Source organism: Procambarus clarkii, chromosome 63 (assembly GCF_040958095.1).
Source record: "Procambarus clarkii isolate CNS0578487 chromosome 63, FALCON_Pclarkii_2.0, whole genome shotgun sequence".
NCBI lineage: Eukaryota > Metazoa > Arthropoda > Malacostraca > Decapoda > Cambaridae > Procambarus > Procambarus clarkii.
This window is the reverse complement of record NC_091212.1, coordinates 10,473,151-10,499,441: the sequence shown is the minus strand read 5'-3', so window position 1 is coordinate 10,499,441 and position 26,291 is coordinate 10,473,151. Positions and strand designations below refer to the sequence as shown.

The 26,291-nt window shown below is 39.6% G+C and overlaps 1 protein-coding gene across 1 annotated transcript; it reads right to left on the bottom strand.

The window, feature by feature from the left end:
- Positions 1-7,402: 7,402 nt before the first annotated feature.
- On the bottom strand, positions 7,403-26,291 carry Smu1 (Smu1 spliceosomal factor). The gene is made up of 11 exons (XM_045760745.2): positions 25,864-26,291; positions 21,437-21,647; positions 18,099-18,199; positions 15,742-15,944; positions 13,304-13,498; positions 12,544-12,674; positions 11,976-12,103; positions 10,359-10,460; positions 9,549-9,735; positions 9,143-9,301; positions 7,403-8,070 (listed from the first exon to the last, which is right to left on the bottom strand). The coding sequence occupies exons 1-11, from the start codon at positions 25,887-25,889 to the stop codon at positions 7,972-7,974; spliced, it is 1,542 nt and encodes a 513-aa protein (XP_045616701.1). The 5' UTR covers positions 25,890-26,291; the 3' UTR covers positions 7,403-7,971.

Genomic DNA, 26,291 nt, shown 5'->3' with positions numbered 1-26,291 from the left:
GGTGGGATAAGGAAGATGTATCAGAGTGAAAATGTGCATAAACATGTATGAATATCTGCCAGTCAGAAGGCAAAAATTAAGAATTTGAGCAGCAGTAATGAAAACTTGGAAAACAAAGTTACAGACCCAGAAGATCAATTAAGGGAATTATGCAAGGATAAGAATCACTGGGAAACAAAAGGAAAAGTCCTGGAGAAGGAAACTAAAGTATTAAAGATAGCTCTTGAGGTTAAATCTAACCCAGATGTTAGTGAATACAATAGGTTCGGCAAGGAAACTTAAACAGGGCTAAAAGAGGTTTCGTCAGAAAAGATGGAGGAGGTTACACAGGATATAGGAAAATGCAAGAAGGGTATACAGCTAACCGATGCACAAGTGGCCAGAGAGAAAGTAATAAAAGCAGTTAAGGAAGTGACCAAGCAACAACAAGAATCTGAAAGACCTCGTCCTACATCTGTCAGCAAGAGCCAACACAGTGTCCTTAAGATAAACCAACACAATTCAACAAAGCATGAAACAGGAATCTGCCAATATTATACATGGTGTGCATGCAAATATGAGCTATCAGGAAGAGCTAATAGAACACGTAAGTATAAGCACCCAAGAAACTGCAGAAATATCTTAAATAGAGGTACATGTCGCTCTGAAAAATTCACTTAATAAGAAGGAATATTTTAAGAGATTGCCCAGCATTTCATATAAAAGGAACCAAGCAAATAAAATAAAAGAATGCAATTATGAATACAAGAACAGCCATACATACCAGGGAGATTTTTTAGCAAGAGAAAAGGGAAACGAATGGCGAGAAATGTCCAAACTCTACCATCAACTCGGTCAAATGCTAGACAGGACACAGACAATGTGGCTTCCCTACCAGAACCACATATATTAACACCAAGTAAAATACCCAGCATTTCTACAAATACAATTACTGTACATCTTTTTTTATTTACAAACATAAAAGGCATCAAAACACAAAACAAAGTCCACCTTCTAACTGGTCTCCTAAATGAGGCAAATACAATGTTTGCAGCTGTGACTAAAACTCTCACAAAGGACTATTATGACAATGAGATTTGGATACCAGAATTTAATCTTTGGAGATATGATAGAAACATAGGCTACAGGGTGGGGTCAGCCTCTACATCAAAGAGACACTAATCTGCACAGAACTGCTAAACACCACAAATGATATGGTGGAAGAGCTGATACTCAAAACAGAAATTCTAAATTTGCTGAATGTCCTTGTACAGTATGGTTCAAGACACTGTGAAAGTGTGAATAGTGAGGGAGTTAGGCACTCCACTAAAGCCTCATTCCATGCTCCCAAGGCCTGGTGTACGGTTGTGTGGTCGAGTTGGAAAGCCAGCACAATTACACAGCTGTATGACAGGCCTTGGGAACCTGAAATGGGGCTTAAGTGGAGCACCTAACTCCATCATCAGCAGAGAGTGCATCACTTCACAAAGGAGGTAGTAAAGTTGATGCAAAATATTATAGATAAATAGCTTTAATGTCACACATCATAAAAATCCTTGAAAGAGTGCTATGAAGTAAGATCACAAAATCCATGGAATCACTGTCTACATAACCCTGGGAACATGGGTTCAGAATAAGGTGCTCCTGCCTCTCATAACTGCTAGACACCTATGTCTTAGATGCCATGGAAGACAAACAAAACACTAATGTTTGAGGACAAACAAAATGCATACACATATTTTGTAAAAGCCTTCAACAAATGTGACCATGGTGTTAATGAACACAAAATGTGCACAAAATGAATTATTGGCAAAGTATGGAGATGGCTCTTTAACTTCCTAAGAAACAGAACCCCGAGTGTAATAGTCAACAACGTAAAATCTAACTCATCCACCATGAAAAGCTCAGCCCCCCCAAGGTACCGTGCTTGCTCTGGTAATTTTCCTCATCCTCATATCAGACATAGACAAGGATACAAACACACTACACTAAACTATAGTATAGTGTGTAAACTATAGTACTGCATCGTCCTTTGAAGATGACACTAGAATGTTCCTGAGAGTAGACAACAGAGGACACAGCAAACCTTCAATCTAATGATAATCAAGGCTTTCAATGGGTCACAGAAAATAACATGATGGTTAATGAGGTTAAGTTGCAATTACTGCACATGGAAAAAATGAAAACATCAAAGCAGAAACCACATATAAAACACAATCAAACCACACTATTGAAAGGACAAGCAATGTAAAAGATTTAGGAGTAATCATGTCAGAAGACCTTACTTTTAAAGAACCCAACAAAATTGCTGTCACAACTGCAAGAAAAATGACAGGTTGGATAACAAGAACCTTCCAAACAAGAGATGCCAAACCAATGAGGATATTTTTAAAGATATTAGTGCTCTCAAGAGTTGAATATTGTTGCACACTAACAGCCCAATTCAAAGGCGGAGAAATTGCTGACCTGGAAAATGTGCAAAGTTCCTTTACTGCTAGAATCTACTTGATAAAATATTTCAATTATTGGGACCACCTAAAAATGTTAAATCTGTATTCCCTAGAGCGTAGACAGGAATGACAGAATAATGTACACTTGGAAAATATTAGAAGGACTGGTTCCAAATCTACACACAGAAATAACACCCTGCCATGCCTTCTGGTCTCATGTGGTGTGCTGAAGAGTAGAGGTGAAATAGGCATTCTGAGAAAGAACTCGATCAACATCAAAGGCTCAAGATTTTTCAACACTCTTCCACTACACATACGAGGCATAACTGGCCAAGCTCATGCAGTGTTCAGAAGAGAACTTGACAATCATCTTCAAGGGATACCTGATCAACCAGGTTTGACTCATATGTCAGGCTGCGAGCCGCCGCATCAAACAGCCTGGTAGATCAGACCAGCAACCAGGAGGCCTGGTCAGAAATCAGGCCATGGGGGCATTGATCCCCAGAACCTTCAACAGGTGGTAAACAGGTAGATAGGGGTCGTTTGTCTCGTTAGAATCCTTGATGAATCTGATACCTTTGATATCACGCCAGAAGATGAAGAAACGTCATTTCTTCATCTTCCGGTGTGTGTGGTTTGGTCATCAATAACTACGTTATTGTGATTCCTCATCTGCTTCCCCCTAACATACTGAATTTCACTTCCTCTTCCTGTTCTTAAACATGTGTTGAACTCATTACCAGAGCCTGTGATCCTTTTTGGTGATTACCCAGTATAACTGTCAGCATGCCTTCCAGGGGGAATGATCTGACAAATACCAGAGATTCTCAGGCCAGAAGGCGACCCAAGGGGGCAGGCTCATACAGCATTCATTATGAGAAGCTTATCTCCTACTTCAGTGTCCCTTTCAGTATTTGCTGAATATCTATAACTGTATTTGAGAGATGTTGTCAGTCCCTGACGACTGGTTTGAGACAGTTGTTCTCCCTATGCAGAAGCCTGATACTCAAGGGACTTTCCCTAAGGATTTTTGCCTTATTGCCTTGACAAGTTTCAAGAAAATTTGCAGATGCACATATAATCAATGTACATCTAATGTGGTTCTAAGAACACTATCACTACCTCTTCCTCTCTGTTTGACTTTTGCAAGTGTCACAGCATGACTGATAGTGAATTTGAAGGTCTACATTCATACCTGGTTGATGGGGTTCTGGGAGTTCTTCTACTCCCCAAGCCCGGCCCGAGGCCAGGCTTGACTTGTGAGAGTTTGGTCCACTAGGCTGTTGCTTGGAGCGGCCCGCAGGCCCACATACCCACCACAGCCCGGTTGGTCCAGCACTCCTTGGTATACCGTCTTTGCTGCAAATATCCCATTACTGCTATTCTTTTTGACTTGGAAAAGGCTTGTAGCACAACCTGAAGATACAATATTTTATCCCAACTGCATTCTTTTAGCCTTCGTGGCATTTTTCCGCTCTTCCTTCAAAACTTCCTCTCTCATTTATTTAAAGTAAGACTTGGTACCACTTTCTCTTGACTTTTTTCCCAGCAATATGAAGTTATTCCCCAAGGTAGTGTGCTGAACACTACTCTTTTTCCTAGTTACCCTAAATAGATTTCCTTCTTTCCCTCAGGCATTTTATGCTGACAATCTCACTCTGCATTCGGAGCGACAACTCCCCATTCCTCCAACACCAGTTCCAACTTGTGATTGATACCATATCATCCTGGGGCCCACCAGTCATGGCTTCAACTTCTCTAAGACTGAGAATTGTGCTATGACTTTTACTTCGAAGTGAGTCATTCTTCGTCTCCCATTGTTGCCCAATGGTAATCCCCATCTGTATAAAGATTCTGCTAAACTTTTGGGGTTGATCTTAGACACCCGACTGTCTTGGTCATTCCATATCTCTCACCTCCAAGTTGAATGCTCGAAGGCCCTTACCTTACTTAGTCTTGTCCCAAACTTCCTGGGAGCTGATAGGCACACACTATTTGCACTTCTCTCTCTCATATTATCTAAACTCAATTATGGCTGCCCTGACAACTCTTCTGCCTCTCATTCGGCTGTTTGTTGACTTGATGCTCTGCACCATGCTTGTCAAACTGAGGGTCCCCCGAGGACCACATGGGTCACATTTATGTAATCATGAGGGCCTCACACGACAACTAATTGAACTCACGGGGCACTTAAGGAAGGCTGCCCTAAGCACATGCAGCTGAACTAACTCATCCACCACTTAAGTACACCTCGCCACCACACCATGAACAGCAGAGGACACCACTAAGGCAAAACACTGCCAGGAAACCGAAGTCAGAGTTGACGACTGCCCTGGATCGCATTAGCCAACGAACTGAAGTTGCTGGGTAACTGGTGCGGGGGATCTGGGGCTCCCCTCTCCCCCTCCCGGAGGGGAAGGCTGCACGAACAAGTGGCGTGGCAGCGAGGTGTTCTTTCATTCAAAATTTTGGTTCCAATTTTATTATCATGTGGGGTATGTTTTGTTATGCCTACCATTCTGGGTGCCTAACCCCAGTTGATGGCAGATAAGGAAACCCCCCAACCACAGGGGGGTTTTGGGGTTAGGCACCCAGAATGCTGCTGTGCACCACTGCTCCTGTGCCTTTCTAAGGGGGGCCAGGTTCTGGCCCATGGTCCCTGGTAGGCTGAACTCCATTGACTAATGCCCTAGTCTAATGCATCACATATTAGCCCAATACCTCCGGGGAGCCGGAGGAGCTTCCCACAGAAACTTTTCACAACACTACCTTCCTGGCCAAACTTCACAAGTAATTGTGACAACAGAGACATTGTGACATCAATGACATTGACATCAACATTGACATTGACATCAATGACATCAACATTGACATCATTGACATCAACAGACATTGTGACATCTCTCTATATCTCTCTATATCTATATCTATATATCTATCTATATCTATCTATATATATTTATATCTATATCTATAACTATCTATATCTATCTATATCTATATATATATATATATCTCTCTCTATATATATCTATATCTCTCTCTATATATCTATATCTCTCTCTCTCTCTCTCCCTGACAGGGTCGCGCAGGTCATTCAAGCACCACGTATTGCCACAAATATATTTTCAACTGCTTGTTCTATGTATATCCAATGCGGTTTTATTTGTTTCTTTTATCATATATGTGGCTAGTTACCTCAAATCCTTTGTCTGAACTGATATCTGGTGGCAGAACCAGCCATCAGCTAACAGAATGTTCCAATCACAGCATAGCTTTCATAGCAATTGGGTGGAGTGGAAACTTCTGGAAGCTGTAGGGACGTATATGATCCCACACCTAACTTGAAGTGACCTGATGCATAGCCTTGGATGTTGCCAGGAGCAACGTGTAGTGTCCACTATCACTACTACTGTCTGCTACAGGCTCTGGATACTATGAGTACACAGATGACTCCCTTCTTTTCCCTCTGGTATTCTTGAAACAGGTGTACAATGGCCATCAAAGCACCACGAGAATGCCCGTCTTCTGTCCGTAGACATATGACAAGACTGTCTTATGTACATAACCGATGACTTAAGGACCATGCATGTTGCAGTTGTGCACAGAGATGACAAAATCCACACCACAGTTGTCAAAGTACACTCACACATGCAACTTAAGACAGCGTGAATTTCCATACTAACAGTGTGCGAGTTTTGAATCTTACAATTTACCAACAAGCACTATATGGCATCCAATACACTACCCATCAAGAGCCTTTAGGTGCTTTGTGCAGTACAGGGTTAAGACAGTTGAGTTTTGCTGGGTTCCAAGTCATATTGGTATCACCTTAAATGAACATGTAGACACTCTCACTAAGGGGTCCATCCACACTTGACCTTTTTCCCAAAAAGGCATTCCCTATTCCAATTTCTACCTGTCATTCATTCCTCAATCCGCAACAATTGGCAGGGTTGTTGATCTCGTGTTACACGTAACAAACTTCATGCACTTAAAGATAATTTATTCCCTTAGCATTCCTCTTACCACCATAATAGATGGTGGGAAATGACTTTGGCTTGATTACCCATTTGGTCATACACGCTCAACTCATCGGTACTTAATGGAACTCTGCCAGGCTCCTTATTGTCCGAATTGCACAGTTCCTCATACATTCATGCACCACCTTGTAGAATGTCCTGATTTTCAGGACAATCATCAGCCTTGCTTTCCTAATATCCCTCAGGGTCACTTGTTCCTCAATAGAATCCTTGGTAAATCCGAAACCTTTGACATCGCTCTCCTTATGTCCTCCTGTCCTCGTATTAGGATCCCAAGTGATATTTATCGCCTTTTAAATATCCAGCAACACTGATGGTGCTACATAGTCTTCCTGACTTGGTGCCTTCTTTTAATAATTACTTCTACCCCATGGCATTGAGGAACATGGTAATAACAACAAAGGCTGATCCTTACATATACTATTACTCGGTGCTACTATTCCCCAACATTGCATTAAAAATATGGCAACTTTTGAAGCAGATGGAGGAGGCTATGTTAACCCAATACACTGCACTGCTTTTATCAATGTTCTGACATGAATGAAATGGTTTTTTTTTTTCCCAAGGATGAGATCAAAGCTTGTGGTGTCCTGTTTTCAATATTATATACCTGTATATGCCATATAAAGTTTGAAATTTCCAGTGAGGTTGGTATACCTCATTCCATACAATTTATTTCATTTACTTTAATAGAATTATGCAATAATTTACAATTAGATTAGGTGGATGTAACACTGCCACATCCTGATGGCAAAGCTTGGTGGCAGCGGCTTGGGCGATCAACCCTCACTGAACTGAACTTCTGTTAATTCCACTGAACACTAAAACGGTTTGAAATGTCCAAAAATTTGTTAAGAGCAAGAACTCTTTGTACTGCCCTAAAATGAAATCTCTCTACAAGTCATGTAAATTGGATAAAAATAAATGAACAGGAGTACAAATTTTATTCATTTTAGGTTCCTTTTACTTGCATATGTAATAATATAGTTTTATTCAAGGTTACATAAAACCTGCACACAACCACTATTTTCAATTTTGTGTATAATTTGTTACATTTGTAACAAGTTATAGAGCAATTTTGTCTTTGATTTTCCATGAAAACCAAACATTACAAGAGAGAATTCTTTACTCTTCTGTTTCATTTTTAATAGTCACACACGTTTTATAGTTGTTCTTAATTCACAATGGCTATGTTATTAATTTATTACTTACATTTCCATTTTGTCTTTTTGTTTTACAATTCAGCAACTTGTATAATTGCCCATGTAAATATTGACACTACCGTATACTGCGTCTAAAAACTGGCGTATACAAAATACTCCACAAAAGTTTGAATTATTATACTAGTATCAAGATCACTAGTACAAAATTACATAATCAACACTTAATAATAAAGTGCCTAAAAAATCAGTTAATTTCTTTCAAATCTGCCTTACAAATCCATATGAATGATGCATGTGCATTTAAAGAATACATCACCAGTAACTGGAGGGTCAAGATTAAGGCTTCCACAATTTGAGTAGACCTTCTTCACTGTAAGTAGCCAGCAGGTTCTGGTGAGGGTGATGGGTCATTCCAATAACAGACTGCTCATGAACCTGAGGACAGAAAACAAAGCACAGAATGTAGTGAAATCTCCCTTTTTTTCTGATAAGGCCCTCAGAAGCTCCCCCAAGCTGAACACGAATAGTCATGTGTACAGAAAATGGTACGCGAACAGCTTTTCCTCTTTTTCCCCTAAAGGAAAACAGGGAAGTGTAAAAATATGGAAGACTAGAAAAGAAAGACAAATACAGAAACAGTACAAAGCAAAAAAAACTCGCAGAAGGCATCAAATAGGAAGGACGCCAATGAACCCTCCTCGGGGCCAAAAACCACTCCCAGAAGATATCAATTTCTATTTTTATTTAATCTATTTGATAACTGGGATTTTCATTGGGCTGAATTTGTCCAGTAAGGCTGCAAATATTTAGCTCAGCTAGCAAAATTACTCAATGGCCATTATTTCTTCTACAGTAAAAGCTAAACTGATCGCCACCTTTCAGACGGGCTACAAAAACCAAACACATGTTTACAACACAGCTGTTCCAAGAGATATACTGTATATGAAAATTCCTCAGAAGCTCAAGTGGGGAGATCATATACAGTTTGTCAGTATGTTGCCGAGACAGCATCATTTTAGGCAACTGGGTCGTAATAGCCCATAACAGAGCTCACCTGTTGTCCTGCAGCCGGTTTCCGGAGTGCAAGAAGCGTGGTGGCTCAGAATATATTGGCAACATAAGTACTTTTGCTTGCCCATTGAGAAAATAAATATTAGGCAGCAATTGACCAATCAATTGTGCTACTAAGTTGTAAATGCAAACAAACATGAGTGTATAAAGAAATTTAAATACAGTACTCTCTACAAATATCATTTGTTACACACACAGATCACATTAACGTGATGCATCAAATGAACAAATCCTTTTTCAACTCTTCAACTCTTTTACCCTGTCGTAGCTCAGTCGATTAAGGCAGTGTCTGGGATGCTCCCGGACACAGGTTCGAATCCTCGTCACAGCCCTTGTGGATTTGTTCAAATATCATTTGTCTTCTAACAAAAAAATAAAAAGGAAAAATCTTTATTTTTCTGAACAAGTAATTCTGGTGCACATAACTGATACTTACATTAAGTGTTCTCTCCAACTTGCCAGTGGAAGTAGAGAAGCAGTACAAGACATGGTCCTCACCAACACAGAAGATCCACTCTCCACGGGGTGAAACGACACATACAACAAAGTCACCACCCTCTCGTTTACCAGAGGATAGAGAACGCACAGTCTGTCCCTGAAAAAAAAAGTCATTGGCAATATGTGAATATGTATGCTACAAGTAATATACTGGCAGACGCACACAGTGTGTGTGTTTTTGTGTGTTTGTTCTCTGAATGTGTGTGTGTACTATGTAAAAACAATGTATTTGTTTGTCAATTTGTAGCTGCAGAAATTACAGTTACTGCATTAAAAAATTTAACTTTATAGAAAAGTGCACGAGTGTTGTTGAATTAGTTACACAATTGGTATAAATATCTTACCTGCATATTCATGATAGTTACAGTGTTGGAGCGATTGCACACTACAATATGGTCAGGATTCTTTGGGAGAATATGGACTGAATAAACAGGGAGATCAGCTGAAGTGACACCAGCTAATGATTTGAAGGTTGCAATACACTCTGTAGTTTTCACTGACCACACTTTCACAGTCCCATCAGATGATGCACTATTAAAAAAATAAATACATTAACAGACATTAATAGATTTAAACAAAAACACAAACACAACAGCTGTTCATGAGAAACAGCAAGAGAGCTCAAGAGAGAGTTCTCTCTACAGAGAAAACCAAAATACACACACACAAAAAAGAAACTTAAAGCTTAATATCTAGCTTAAACTATAGTCATTTTTTTTATAATATCTAACATTGTTACATAATATTGTTCCTGTATTTTCTTCATGATGATGATGATGATGCCTCTCCACTCCATGAAAATGAGAAATGGAGCAATGATATAGTATGTACTGAACATAATTTATTATTTATATCACCAACAATGTTGTAAGACAGGTGTTTTTCTATGTTATATAGAAATTTGTGTCACTCTTACTACAATTATTCCTTGTACATTTGATTATAAATGGTTTTAAAACTTTCCAGTGGTTTAAGCATACACAACCGCCTCCTACAGTTAATTCTACATATCTACACCAATTATTTGTTATTTCTCATTTGTGAGAGAAACTAAATTGACTGAAGCACTTTAAAAGATAATGAGCTACTGAAAGATATACAAATTAAATATATATACAGAGATAACCTATGACTATAATAATCTAGTGACCAACCTTATAATATTATGACCATCTTGAGTAAAGGTTGCCTGGTTCACGAAGGACGAATGACCACGGAACTCTTTTAAAGTCTTCCCAGACTTCAATCCATGTATTCTAGAAGAAAAACAGCTTTGATTACAAAACTAATAAATTCACTTTAATGAGCCTTGCATTCAAGGACCCAATTAAATAACTTGGTGATAAATTACCACAGAAGACAACAGGAGTAATCTCTAACTATTTCTTCAGTTACATACCTGTCCACACCTGTCCATGTTACATACCTGTCCACAGACAAGCAATATCATAAATTTGGAACATCTGCATTGCAAAATCATAAACACATGTAATTCTGCTCATGCTCATTCATTTACTCTCTCTCATATGCTTAGGACACTTAAAGTTTCTGTAGTTTGTTACACATTGGATAATAAGTGAACAATGTTTTGGATAATAATTGATCAGCAATCATAAATTGGGGAGGCTTCCCAGTCCTCTTAGCCAAATCACATATGGACACACAACATACTTCACACTGATAAAGCTACATCATCAATATTTATCTCTGTTTTGGCTACTTAAATATCAAGCTACATCCGACACACTATCTCCATTTCATAAGAATAATCACCACCATCATACAGGCACCATCTCCAACACTGCCTTGATTTTAATATTTGAGTATTGCAACAATTAGCTTAATTTTATTTTATTTTATTTTATTTATATATATACAAGAAGGTACATTGGGTAGTACAGTATTTACATTCTTGTAAAGCCACTAGTACGCACAGCGTTTCGGGCAGGTCCTTAATCTAGCAGATAATTTTAAGTAGGTAATTTCAATCAGAATTGATAAAAGATAAAGATACATTACAAGAGAAAAATCTTCACAAGAGAAAATACAAGAGAAAAATACAAGAGAAAATACAAGAGAAAAATACAAGAGAAAAATCTTCATGGTTGACATCAAGTTATTTCAAACGCATTTTATTTTCAATTGCTTTTAATGGATATTAAAATGGAAGAACGCATTAGCAGCACACCAATGTTTCATACATTTGTAGATATAAAAGAACCTTGATATTTGCAGCTTTGGTTAGAATTAGCAGCACACCAATGTTTCATACATTTGAAGATACAAAAGAACCTTGATATTTGCAGCTTTGGTTAGAATTGGTAGCCCTATATATATTTTCATTCAACCTTTTATTATTTACACCTTAACAAATCAGTCAATGAACAGAATGAAACAACAATACATAATATTACTTTACTGGATACTAAAAAAAAAAAAAAAAAATCTGCAGGCAACACCATACACTTGACCTGCACAGGTTCTATTCCAGCCACCACCGAGTCTGTTTTGTATCAACTTGTTCCTCCGTGTAGAGTCATGCTTACACATGTGCAGGTCCCTCTACACTCCCCACACACACACACACACGTTTTCCCGTATTCTCAACACCCGTAAGTTCAATTACAAGAGAAAACAAGCACTCTCACTATGGTGTTTCACAAGACATTTGATCTCTGACTACCTCCCTATACTAATAATAATGTATAGACCATGTAATGGTACTTATTACGCTCATTATTTTAGCAATTTAAATGAAACCTTGTACTGACCTTAATGTGTTATCAAAGGATGTGGACATAACTTGACTGTTGTCTTTATTAAATGCAAGCGATGTTACGCCTTCAGAATGTGCTCTTTCAATTTTCCGTAAGCATTGGCCAGTGCTTACTCTCCACACCTGTAGAGTAACATGTGCACTGATAAACATACTAAAATACAGTCAAATATAATACTACTGTATACAGTTGTGAATATGAGTGATAACCAATTTTAAGCTTACAAAATACAGCTCAAGCTAATGCACAAAGAAATCACATTGACGTAATGTATCGGCGAGTAAATCGGCAGAAGCCACAAGGAGGATTCGAACCTGCACACTGGGAGCAAACAAGCCTCCCCGTAGCTCGTACTGATTTTTTCAAGCTCATGATGTTCTTGATCTTGTCCAAAGGACCAAGAATAGATCTTGCCTCAATGTAAGATTTGAGTGATTTAGATCTGAAAATGTTTAACAATCCCAGTACACAATCTAAAGTAAAGTACAGTAGGATAAAGTAACTTTTATCCTGTTATTATCCATCATCTTATGGTCAAATACATTTAATAAAACATACATACCTTAACTTGCCCTCCTTGTGAGCCACTTGCCAACATCTCAGAGTCCCTACTGAAGGCCAGACTCAAAACAGCTGCTTCCATCATCATATACGAATCTTTTTCTTGGTACTTCAAATCTTTGCGAATCTTACCTAACACAAAAAGAAAAAAAACTATCACCACCATGACTCCATTGCCCACATTCATGAGTAGGGAGGCCCTTAGCCAAAGAAAGTGGAAGAGAAGTGTACTAAAAAGAATTAAAAAGATATTCTATGGCAACCTCCCACACCACTTTTTATATTTACCAGCATCACATGCAGCTAATACTACCACAATCCACAAAATTATCCACAGCAGAATCTTGGCTGTTTAACACATTAGGTGTTCAATACTTGTACTATGTGATTTCCCACAAATAAAATATTGTATTCATCATACAGTTAATGATTCCTAACTGCTGCCTCACATTCTTTTTCACATGCTTTGTTCTTAACTTCATGCAAAATAAATAAATAAATAAATCACTAATATAATCTAAATAAATAAATCCCTAATTTGTGTTGGCAAATAATCCAATCAATCACTCATCCTGGGAATTCAACCCCATCAACAAATTCCAGCAATATATTCATACTGATTCAACAGAGAATTTTCTTCTCTCCCAATTATTATTATTATTTTCACTACATTCATTTTCATTAGTCATCTCTCTCACACCAATTAACCATTAATAATCTTAAACATTCTTCTTACATACTTAACCACAAAATAATCTCACCAGTTGTGAAGTTCCACACTTCTATGATGCCATCAAAGCTTCCAGTGACAAGGTACTGGCCATCGGGGCTGAAGTGTGCACTCTCTACATGGGCTTTCTGGGGGAAACGTATGAAACGTGCTTGTTGCGTAGGTACCTTCTCATCCTCCTGTTCCCTCATGGCTGCCTTACCACGGAATAAATCAATCTGAGTGCCTGAAAGTCAATACGTTTGTGAACCGTCAAAACAGTTTTCTCAGTACATTCTTTTATTTTACCAGTAAAGTGTCAAAATTGATGAGCCATCCCTCGTTTTGAAAATTCATAATCTATCCTATCATTTTCAAGGTCGAGGACACATGTGCCGTATTATGCTCTTTTAAATATTAGATTAAATATTAAATTTTTAGATTCATTTTATCATTTCCATTTTAAGAATAGATCTGAATTTCTTATATCCAGTGACCACTTAAAAGATGTTGGAATTTCTTCAAGCTGATCATCATACAGTAAATTGTCATCTACACTTCTGTGGAAATAAACATTCCATTCACCTGGGCTCTAGGAGACTTGAACCACGAACCCCACGCGTGTGAGGCCGAAACTCTATCAACTGAGCTATTGAGTAGTCTTAATAAGCAAAGTTTCCAGAAGCAGCAGCAGCCTGCTGCCAAACTGGAATTTTTTTTACTTTCCCTGACTACTACTGAAGCTCCAAGGAATTGGTGATCCACACCCGCGTCATAAATTGTCATCCACACTTCCGAGGAAATAAACTTTGATAGAGCTTCAGCCTCACATGCATGGGGTCCACGACTCAAATCTCCTAGAGCCCAAGTGAATGGAATCATACAGCATTTCATGAAAGTCTCATGCTAAACAAATTCTTAAGAATGCAGGTCCCCAGGTGTATGGTTCTGGTACCACACACACTTCATAACATTACAGTACAAGGCCTCTGCCTGGTCTTGCATGGCCTAATGGAAACCACGATCAAAATTGGGTTCGTCCATAGAGGATCGCAGACTATCCAAAATGATAAAACCGCCCAGAGTTATCTATTGCCAGCAGAGATAACACTATTTTTTATTTTTTTTTACACAGATGAATACAGGAGTAGACAACTTTTAAATCTCGAGCAGGTTTAGTGCTTTTTCTTGCTATAGTTCACCTTAAGCTTTATCCTACTAGTGTTTCCTAGAGAATGACCTACCAATCATTGACAACCATGTCCTCAATTAATGCCAAATCAAAGGGTGAACAGTTAAAGATCAGTACCAAATCGACCCTTCCTGGCCAAGGCTCAAACTTGACTGAAACTACCATCGAGGCGTGCATTGAGTGTGGTACCCCCGCACCACAAAGGCTGTCACTCATACATTGCTGCTTTATGTTGGCCGCCACACGGTAATATATATTACTATGCATCCCAGTCAATGTACTGGACTTCAAATAAAACAACATAACATTGTGTATCCTAAAAACTAATGGATGGGGTTAAATTCCCGAGCCAATTATATGTATCTGTAACCTTTTTCACTACTGTTCACAGGATGGGCATGAGGTGCATAATCAATGAACTAAACAAACAATATAGTCCGACTGTCAACATTCAGTGGCCCCCAAAATACAAGTACAGTAACTGAAATATTGGCTGGTAGATTTCAGTTCTTGGTCATTTGTATTTTGAACTTATCCTGGCATACTTGGTACCCATAAGAATGTGCAATATTATTAAAAAGTGGGTATTATATAGATTATAAAATACATGTTATATTGCTCATAATACTTTTAAAATGAGTGAAATAACTATCGTGTTGAGAACCAACACTAAAGTTGCCACTCTCATATAATGCACAGTAACTTCAATCAATAACATGGTAAGATATTTTCAGTAATACGTCTACAGATATAATTGTGGTCATTTCTTAGATAAGCTTCTCTTCAATTCATACCATAGCTTTGAAAAGTAAATAATGGCATTTTGTTATTTCACTTGGCACATCAATACCTGTCTCAAGTGGCCACTTGGCACACCAATACCTGTCTCAAGTGGCCACTTGACACACCAATACCTGTCTCAAGTGGCCACTTGGCACACCAATACCTGTCTCAAGTGGCCACTTGGCACACCAATACCTGTCTCAAGTGGCCACTTGGCACACCAATACCTGTCTCAAGTGACCACTTGGCACACCAATACCTGTCTCAAGTGGCCACTTGGCACACCAATACCTGTCTCAAGTGGCCACTTGGCACACCAATACCTGTCTCAAGTGGCCACTTGGCACACCAATACCTGTCTCAAGTGGCCACTTGGCACACCAATACCTGTCTCAAGTGGCCACTTGGCACACCAATACCTGTCTCAAGTGGCCACTTGGCACACCAATACCCGTCTCAAGTGGCCACCAACAACCTTATTCACAAAGTATAAGAACATAAGTCATACAACTAACCAGGTGGCAATAATCCTTGGTGTTGCTGCCATTTTAAGGCCTGTCCCAGTAGAGCCAATAAACGTGAGGGAGGTACCACTGAAACCTCGCCAGCGAGTGCAGCTGCAATAGCAGCTCTGCGCCGTTCTTTTGTTACACCCTCCGGATAGGCCTCACGAGGATCAAAGTATGAACGTGCTATTAAGTTTTCCAAGTGAACATACCTGAAAGAGTGGTAAGGTAAGATAATTATCTGGGGGTTGTGCTAAATCAGTGCGACTATATAGCACATAGAAGGACTGAGGACAAGGACCTGGGATAGAACAGAAGTAATGAGTGGTGCCCAATCCCTTAAGCAATCGGGGATTACTGTATTAAATATTGAATACAATGAAATGTTTTCCTGGTGGGTCTGAAATAACTCTCAATTCCCTTTATACTTGGGGGTTATGGGGCTCTGGACAGGCAGCTCCGGCATGAGAGGGCAGGCTGGTCGCAACTGCAAGTGACTGGAATGGTGGTCAGACACTACCACAATGCTGTCATGTTTACCCACGGTTGCCTGATTTCTTTTAAGCAGTCACTTTATTTTGTTGTGTTTATGAGTATATGATGGGTTTATCCCATCATATACTTGTGAATCTTGTGAAAATCTGAATCCTCACAATCTTGTGAAAATCTGAATCCTCACAATCTTGTGAAAACTCTGCAATAGCTGTTTTTAAGTTTATAATACCTAAAATAACTGATTAAAAACCAAATATGTAGAAATTAGTTTAGTAAAACATTCTGAACAGAAAATATTGCAAATGCCATGCAACCATTAGTAACTTTTTTTTTTTTTTAGAAGCAAAAATGATAGGAAAGACACCAAAACATGTCCTTCAATTATGTACTCTTGAGACTTTTCCATTTTCCATTACATATTGTCTGAGCTCCTCCTCTTCCCTTATGCTTGGTGCCTTACTGTTATTCTAAACATTTTGCCTTCAAGGAAAAATTAATTTGTAATCATTCAAATCCCAGATTCAGCTACTCGGCGAGAAACAATGGGCAGTTTCTTTCACCCTATGCCCCTGTTACCTAGCAGTAAAATAGAGACCTGGGTGTTAGTCAGCTGTCACGGGCTGCTTTCTGGGGGTGGAGGCTTGGGTGAGGACCGGGCCGCGGGGACACTAAAGCCCCGAAATCATTTCAAGATAACCTCAAGATAACTAATTTACAAACCTGTCATGCATCATCGGACAAGCTATTGCAAAGTATTTACAATAAGCTACAAAAATTTGATTGAGATGTGTTTTATTGATACCCTTTATCAAGCTGGATCACATCATATTCTGTTAAGGTGCTTGTGAGAAAAATAATAGATACTCTCCAAGGTCAGTTTTATTCATCATTACCTTGTTTCCCCACCTTCATGGAGAGGGGAAAATATTAGCCTGGGAAAAATGAGCATTGAATGTAGTGAAACTCTTTTGTCTGTAGCTCCTGATTTACATCAGGAGCTACAGAATCCTGACAGTAAATCACACCAGGCCTCTGAGATCTACCCAAGTCTACCAGGACCAGAATCTAAGCTCTCTACAAGCCAAAGGAACTCAGAAGCTTCGAGCAACTTTACCCATCCCACAATCAATGGTAAACAAGGCCTAAAAACTATACATAAAGGTCAGCAGAGTGCATTGACCCATGCAAATAGATCAAGCTGCTGATTTGCTGAAAGAGGTAGAGATTTGGGAAGGGACGAGGAGTGGGACAATGAGCTAGAAGGGTGAGAAACCAGGGCTAAATGAGCCACATGGGAGCCAGGAGGAGTCAGCCCATATACATCTCCAACCTGGAAAACATGTAAAGTAGCCAGATCACGAGTTGATCCAGATTTTCATTGATTGCAAAACCTTGTCCATCAGCAAAATTTGACTGTTATTTGGATGATTATGTTATTTGGAGATCGATCTTTGACAATCGACTTGAGAATGGTCTAGGACGGACCGAAACGCCATCGTCCCTTCACCTTCTAGTGTGTGGTCTGATCAACATGTTATTTGGAGACTCAGATTTGGAGGTTGCACTGTGTTTAAAAATGTACAGCACATTCAGTCTAAAATTTCAAACTTCAAGTATCAAGATTCAATTTAAATCCATTTTTATTTACGTAAATATTTGTGCTGCTCATGATTTTTATTTAAATGAAATTTGAAAACATAATAAGAATTTAGAATGCTTAGAACAAGTTAACTAAAAGGCTAAACAAAATGTCAGAAGGCCGAGTAACATATCAACTACAACACCAATTGTTCAAACTGAGCACTTACAGAGATATGTCACAGCTATACATATGGAAACTTATTGAGCGATTGAATAAAAAATGGCATTACCTTTCAGGCACAGTTTGTTTCAACATGATGAGAGGATCAGTGTTGCGCAGGACAGACTTAGCAGCTCCTAGTTCACGCAGCTCAATCAGCTCCAGAACAACCTGTTGGTCATTACTGGTTAACATTATTCATTACCTAAATCTTATATATAAACAAAAATATCAATTAATCATGCGTGATATTTTCATGAACATATAACTTGTCACACTGAAAAATGCTCATATTCCAACATGAGGTACGGAGAAAGCATTAAGCACTGATACAAATGTCAAGTTTGAAACACTAGATTAGGAGACAATTTTATTGGTAAATAACATTCCATTCTTAGGACAAAACCAAATTTAAGAAAGTCCTTATCAGAGTGAAACATCACATACTGTACTAATACTGTCTTCTACCAAATTGGAATTTAAATTCTATAACACTACATTAAATATAGTAGTTATTAACATCCAAATAACTTGGGACTAGCATAAGGATAACTATGGTTATCAGGGCAGGAAGGAGGTGAGGTACAATATACCTCATTAAATATTGCCTGACATTAAAAGACATTCAATGATGGGGCCTGACAGCTGAGTGGACAGCGCTCGGGATTCGTAGTCCTAAGATTCTGGGTTCGATCCCCGGCGGAGGTGGAAACAAATGGGCAGAATTTTTTTCATGCTGATGGCCCTGTTCACCTAGCAGTAAATAAGTAACTAGGAGTTAGACACCTACTATGCGCGGCTTCCTGGGGATTTGTAATAAAAAGAAGGCCAGCTCGAGGACCGGGCCGCAGGGACGCTAAGCCCTGAAATCATCTCTAGATAACCTCTAGATGGTGTGTGGAATATTATACTTTCATCCTCATCCTTTTACATTATTTTTTGTTCTATAGTGCGGTTTGAATGAATTTTGTATGTGATTATGCTTTTGTTTTGTTTTTGTTTTTACCATAGTGCAGGGGATGCCACTTGCTTTCATTGAATTAAAGGTTCAGACAGTAAGTCACAGCAAAGTGGCTCAAAATCAGACACCCAACCTATAATTCATTTATTTTCATATTTGTGAGTTGTGTCTCGGAACATGTTGTTTACTGAGGCTAACCGAGACCGATGTACCTCAATTTTGAGATTTGCTGTGTTGTGTATAGTCTTTACTATAAATGAATTAAAAACTGTAAATAAACAATGAAAAATGAAATAGTATTTTAACTCAATTTTTTTTTACACAGGTGGGTACAGGAGAAGATGTCTTTTGAGTACAAACTAAAGGATAAAGCTTTGAGTATGATGAAATGCCCATTTCTGGGTAGTACCTTGGTAGCTCCCATCAGCTGATGTCACCACCAAACACAAGACACTAGGCTCTTGTAACTTGATGGGATCACAGATCAAGCCACTGCCAAGATAAAACCCCTAAAACCAAGAGATATAACAAAACACTTAACTATCATTAACTTTTTTTTAAACAACTAATTAGCAAACAAATCTTTGAACTAAAATAATCCCCACTAATCCATCTACCAGATGACAACACACTCAGTGCTGGCAACTGAGACACAAGGGCTGGGATGGGGAGCTACTACCGAGGTGCAACCCAAAAGAGAAATTACATTACATTCAACGCTTTTTTATGGATTTCCACCTCTTAAAATTTTTCCTCGGCTTATTCACCATAACCCACCAGAGGGGGACTAAACTATCCATAACAAGCAGAGCCAAGTAGAGTGGGCCTGACACCAGAACCATAATTCTTAGACACATGATAAGTCATCAAAGGACCACATAATGCTAATGTGAGGACTAGGAAGATCAAGCAAGTAGCAAGCTACAAGTACCCTGAATCTCCAGAAACCCAGGTTCGAAAGTCGGTAGCAGACATAGCAGACGATTATAATGCTTATGTAGCAAATTTTCTTATGTTAGGAATTGTAGGGTTGATATGGAGCCGACTGAGCTTGACATCCCTGCTGATAAGCTGGGACTGCCAAACTTTTAAACAGCAGTATAGAGCAAGGATTCAAGAACAAGATGCCAGATGAAAAAATCTCCCATAGCCTGCAGGTAATTATGCACCACTTCCACCAGGCAAAGCCTGTGATGCATTGACTAACCATGCCTCAATCAGAGAGGCACACACTGAAAGGCCAAAGGCTCATCCATTACTAGTAGGCATCTGGATCCTCACCACACAATACCCAGGATCAAAGGCCCATGACTAATCTGACAAAAGGTATGCAGCTCACTAATACCATGTCTAAATGCTAAGATCAACAAAAATTCACACATCAGCATGCAACTCTCCAATGAGAGGGCACCCTTAAAGCAACAGGAGAATAAAAATATTAACACCTTATCCAGTGATCACTGTGAATTCAGAGGAGGATGAGCTGTACAAAAACAGAAGAATGTTCACACCAGCTCAAGGAATGGAGGTGAAGACAAATGCTAATCATACTCAAGGACAGGCGCTACCAAAGTTCTCGGATATGAAACTAAAATATCTGGCAGCATGTGGTTGGTGCTCCTGAAACAACTGTCAAAAACAACATAAAAAAATTAAAATAATCAGAAATGACAGTGACACCTGCCAGAGAGAAGAGCAGACAAAATACCTGCCAAACCACTTCACATTGCTGCTTAAAAGTTCTATGGAAGTGTGATGGCCAAATGTTCGACAACTGCCTCCCACACATGAAGGTAAATGTGTCTTTTTGGTCACTGATCACATAAACAAGTCTTCAATGGACTTAGTAAAAGTAATATGATCTGGATTTGGGAACTCTGGGTAAGCATGGGGCTGCCACCTGATCATGAGTGGCAGGTTTTGGCAAGACAAGCTGTAACAGCAGTTGTGGAGCCTCACCTGATAGTTATGTTAGGATTTGACATGGTTTTCATTCTTTATGGATGTACCTTTTTAACAGTCATTATAGCTTGGAATGAGCTTTTCTCCACTGGCTTCAGCACCTTGAATGACCATGCAGGGCCATTTTAAAATATCTGCACAACACCAATGCCCAAATGTCAACTTGTCTGACTACTCATGAACCCTGTCTCTGACACAGAAAATTCTTACCTTTGAAAGTCAATGAATGTGAAAGCTCAGATATGTGACTGTGTGTCATGAATCTGAAATAGAGTCCCATCAAAGTAAATCAAGCATGCAAAGAACATGTATGTTTATGTTTCTATACTGAAGATGTGAAACTTTTAAAATGCTTACTTTTTCAGCATTAAACACACACACATAATAAACAAAGTTTACTGCATAATACTTTCAATGTAATCCCATTTTCTACCTTACAATACCACCAGTCATAACGTGTAAAGTACAGTACTTCAAATACATACCTGCTCATATAAATCTATTAGTTTCTTATCAGGAAGTTTGAGGGTTTGGATAGCCTTGAGTACAGTATCCCAATGACCTTGGTTAATGTCTGCCATGAAACTCTCAACAGAGTCAACAGTATTGAGGGTGATTGAAGTTTCCTCCTGCAGGGCACGCAGGGTTCTCCCAAGATTGTTCTCCTTGAGATACTGCTGAATCAGACGGATGACACTGCCAAGATAAATACAAATAAAAAGTGTCTTTGTATGCAAAAAGGAGACTAAGATTGGCATTTTAAAAACATTTTAAATGACCTATCTGCATTAAAATATAGGAGGAGCATCAGTATTTAAAATCTTTCTGTAGAAGAGATGAAAATATCTCAACCTTTCAACCCTGTCACTACACAAGGTGCTACTGTCCTTTTATTAAGGTAGGGCTATCGATAGTAAGGTGGTGGTGGAAGTTGGGGTTTATGGAGTTGATGGGGGGTTTCTGGAGTTGATGTGGGGTTTCTGGAGTTGATGGGGGGTTTCCTGGAGTTGATGGGGGGTTTCCTGGAGTTGATGGAGGGTTTCTGGAGTTGATGGGGGGGTTTCTGGAGTTGATGGGGGGTTTCTGGAGTTGGGTATACAGTGGAACCACGAGTAACGAACGGCTCTATCTATGAGCATTTTGAGTAACAAGCGAGCCACTCGCAGCAAATTTGTCTCTATTGACGAGCTTCACCTCTATTAATGAGCGAAACCACATGGTGCTTCCTAGCATCTCGCTGGTTCTCACAAATTCTCAGACGCCTCCGACGCCAGTGTTGTTGTTGTATCGCGCACGACAAGCATCCCTCTGCATTTATTTGCACATTTCTTTTTTTTTTTTGTGGTTTTGTGACTACAATTTGTGATGCACGAAATCGTCGTCAAAAAAACTGCTTGCTAAAGATAGTGTTGTTAAGAGGAAGAAAGAGACAATTACTGTGGATTTGAAGAAGGAAACTATAGCAAAGCATGAGTTCATTATGCCCGAAACGCTTTGCGTAATAGTGGCTTTAGGCATTGTATGTACTAGCTATACCTATAAGTCAAACAATCCTTGTAAATATTTATTGTATGTATGTACCTTACCTAAATAAAATTGTATTGTATTGTATTGTATGAGCGTGGTGTCTGTGTGACTGATCTCACAAGGGAGTATGGCAGGTCTTCAACAATTTGCACTATTAGTAAGGGGATGAGGAGGTAAGGGAGGATGCTGCCTCTTCCAGTGAGATCAGGGAAGTGTTGGGAATGTTTGAAAAGGTGACTGCTTTCTTGGAAAAGCATCACCCTGATAAAGCAGTGACAACCCGGTGTGTGAACATGTTTAACCCTTCAGTTGCGCATCGCATCATATGATGCTTTGACCGACTTGCAGTAAATTGCGCATCGCATCATGTGATGCTTTGGAGTACTACGCAAGATTTAAACGGCCCGCGGATACACGGGGTTCACCACACCTTCATCAGGGCTCTTGTAAACAGACGCCATTTAAAAAAAAAATCGTGGGCCAAACTCCCGGGTGTTAGGGGCCTCAGTATTGAGTCAGCTACCAAGCCTGACGCACGCAGCATGAGCTCACAGCACTGCTGTTCAGCTTGTGACCACATCATCGCCAAAAATGCCATAATATACTTGTTCATGCTATTATGTAGCGATGATATTATTACAGAAGACCCCTGACTGTGATAAAACTGACCAGGGTTCTGATAATAGCAGGATTGTGGTGATATTTGGCGCTGTGCGCCATGGAGGGAGGAGTAATGCTGTGGGAGGGAGGATGGTGGCATTGTCTTTTGAGTGTGTGTGGCCACCTTTTATTGACTGCACTCACCATACCAGCTTAGTGGTTCACTGTGGTGAACACAAATGTAGATACTTATATATAAAGTGTGTATAGTGTGAGATAACAGCGAGAGTAGGAGGTTGGGAGCCGCCATTTTGGTGAGGGTGGAGCGTCGTCTGCAGGACTTATCATGTTGTTTACTGATGACCACGATGGTCTTTGGGCACCATACCAGTTTACTTGTACAAGTATGGTGAATAAAACAGGTAGATATTTATATATAATGTGTGTATATAGCGTAATAACCCCACAAACAGTATTGTTGTAGGAGAAATATTAGTGCGTCTGGCCTTGAAAGCGGCTGCCACCAGCTGACTGTGTGAGTAGCTACGTCTCTCTGCCTTTACTCACCATACAAGCTTAGATGTACAGTTATGGTGAACAAAACATGTAAATACTTATATATAACGTCTGTATATAAAAGCAAAAACAGTATAGTGGGTGGAGAATGGTGGCAAGTCAGGTGAGGTGAGGTGAGGGAGGGAGTGGCAGCCAGTGGCAGCCAGTGGCAGCCAGTCACTGCCTGCCACTGCCACTGCCACTCAGCATACCAACTTAGTGGTTTGTCATGGTGAACAAAACATGCAGATACTTATATATAACCTGTGGATATAGTGTAATAACCGACAAAGTATTTGTTCACTGTTTGATGAACATAATTGAATCAACAATATGCACACCATATTTTTGAGTACAGCGATGATTCACTCATTTTATTATATAAATATATCACACTACACACTATTGAATAATATTACAGCAAAAAAACTACGAAAAATCAATCAGAGACATTGAAATAATTAGGTAATTATCTCTTTGTGGAAACTCTGGCCTGACAGCTGGCGATCAACAGACCGCCTGGGACGCACGCTCAGTCAGCGCCTGATTTTTGCCACACTTCCCCGCCCTATAGTGGGCAATATATGCCACTTACGATTTTTTTATTATTTTTCCTGTGATCAGTGAACACAAATTAACAGGTTAGGAAGAAAAAAAAATATTTTTTTTTTTTTTTTTTTTTTTGGTATGCGCCTGTGGGTGTCAAATGGTATATAGCTATGCGCCATTTAAGGGTTAATGACAATTTGCTGTCTCGTTTTAGGGACATCCTAAAACAAAGACAAAAGCAATTGTCAATAGACTCATTCTTTGCAAAAATAAAGACCAGCAAGTGATAGTGAACTACAACCCAGTCCCAGTGGGGTGAAATTCCCAAGAAGAGAGAGGCCGCCTAATTTAGAGGTGGATTCTCCTTCCACACCATAACCCCTCTCCTCCTTCCCACCTCCCCATCGTCTCCCTCAAGCCAACAATGACTCTTCATAAGGTAAAGTACACATGAAAACAGTAAAACAAAACATTTATAATTACATGTGCAGTATTATATTTACATTATAAAATGTCATACAAGTATGGATGTTTTTAGGAGTGGAACGGATTTAATTTATTTCCATTATTTTAAATGAGGAAATTCGTTTCTAAAGACGAGTTTTTCCACACAACGAGCTAGGTGCCAGAACGGATTAAACTCATTAATCGAGGCTCCACTGAATTTTGATTATTATTGTTCAGAGGTACTGTTTTGGGATTATGTGTTAATCAGTTAGTTGGTTACTTGGGTCTGTGGGTTGAGAGGTGGATGGGAGATGGCTGAGGAATGGGTGTGGGTGTTATGTGGGACATCTGAATTTGAATACTGTAGTATGAATAGGATGAGTACGTGATTGGTAGTACTGTAATGTGGTGGCTATGGTGATGTACTCCCATAGTTGTGCTTGCAGAGGTTGAGCTTTGGCTCTTTGGTCCTGCCTCTCAACTGTCAATCTATTGGTATACAAGTTCCTGAGTTAATGTGGGTCCAGGTATGTGCTTGAGGGGAGGTCCAGGTATGTATTAAGGCATTAAGGATGGAAATTTGATGGGTGTTATAAGGGATAATGATATAGGTTGCGGTGATTTTTTTTTTTTTTTTTAGTGACAATAGGGGGTTGCAGAGGTGGTGATGACGGGGGGCTGCAGTGGTAGTGACAATAAGGGTTGTAGTGGTGCCGATGGGGGTTGAAGTGGTGATGGGGGGCCTGCGGTATGTATGGGGGTTCTGAATGAGAAGGAAGGTGACTTGCGCTGCATACCGAGTGACCCAGTGCAACACACAATGCAGGGAGCAAGCTAGCTAGTATGAGTTGATAAAAGACAGGAAACTATCATAAAAATTTGCTAAGCCAGTATGACTACAAAGCATGACTTGGTAAACATACAAAATGACTTTAGAACAAGTTTACACTTTATACAAATAGCACTGTGCCAGTATTATGAACAATCATTCCTTCCAATTACCCACACTTTAAAAACTTATTGGGAGTCAGGCTAGATTTGGCTCTGATACATAAGCTAGGTTAGATATATAGAAACTAGGTTAGACTACGTGAATAACTGGACATCTTAATTTAGTCGCAAGTTAGAAAAAATTACAATTTAGCACTCCTCAGGTTAGGCAGGGAGTTATTACTCAGATGATTACCAACGCCCTCGGCCTGACAAGGATATATCAAACAACTAGAATACTCACTCCGCCGATTCAATTTCAATCGACATTGTGGTGTTCTAAGAGCCCCTCAACTCTTCTATACTCTTGCTACGTGGTGCAGTATATTCTTCTGTATCGCCACGCACAGTTGTTCTTGATGGTTAGTGCAGTTTGCGTGAAGGTTATCTCATATTGACGACTGTGAGTGACGGCCACGAAGGCAACACTGCACTGCCCCACCGTCCGGGCTCCGCACTCTAATTCAAACCTCAAATAAAGGTTGTTGTAGTTGTTATTATTATACAGGCACCGACGGGGATAAGCCGTATATGCCCTACCAATCCTCAGCAAATCTAAGCCAGCGAGGAATCACCGCCGAGGAGGAACACCGCCAAGGATGTTTGTTTACAGTGAGAGAGAGGAGCAAGTGTGGGACACGCTGCCATCTACCGGCGGGACCCTCAACCGCC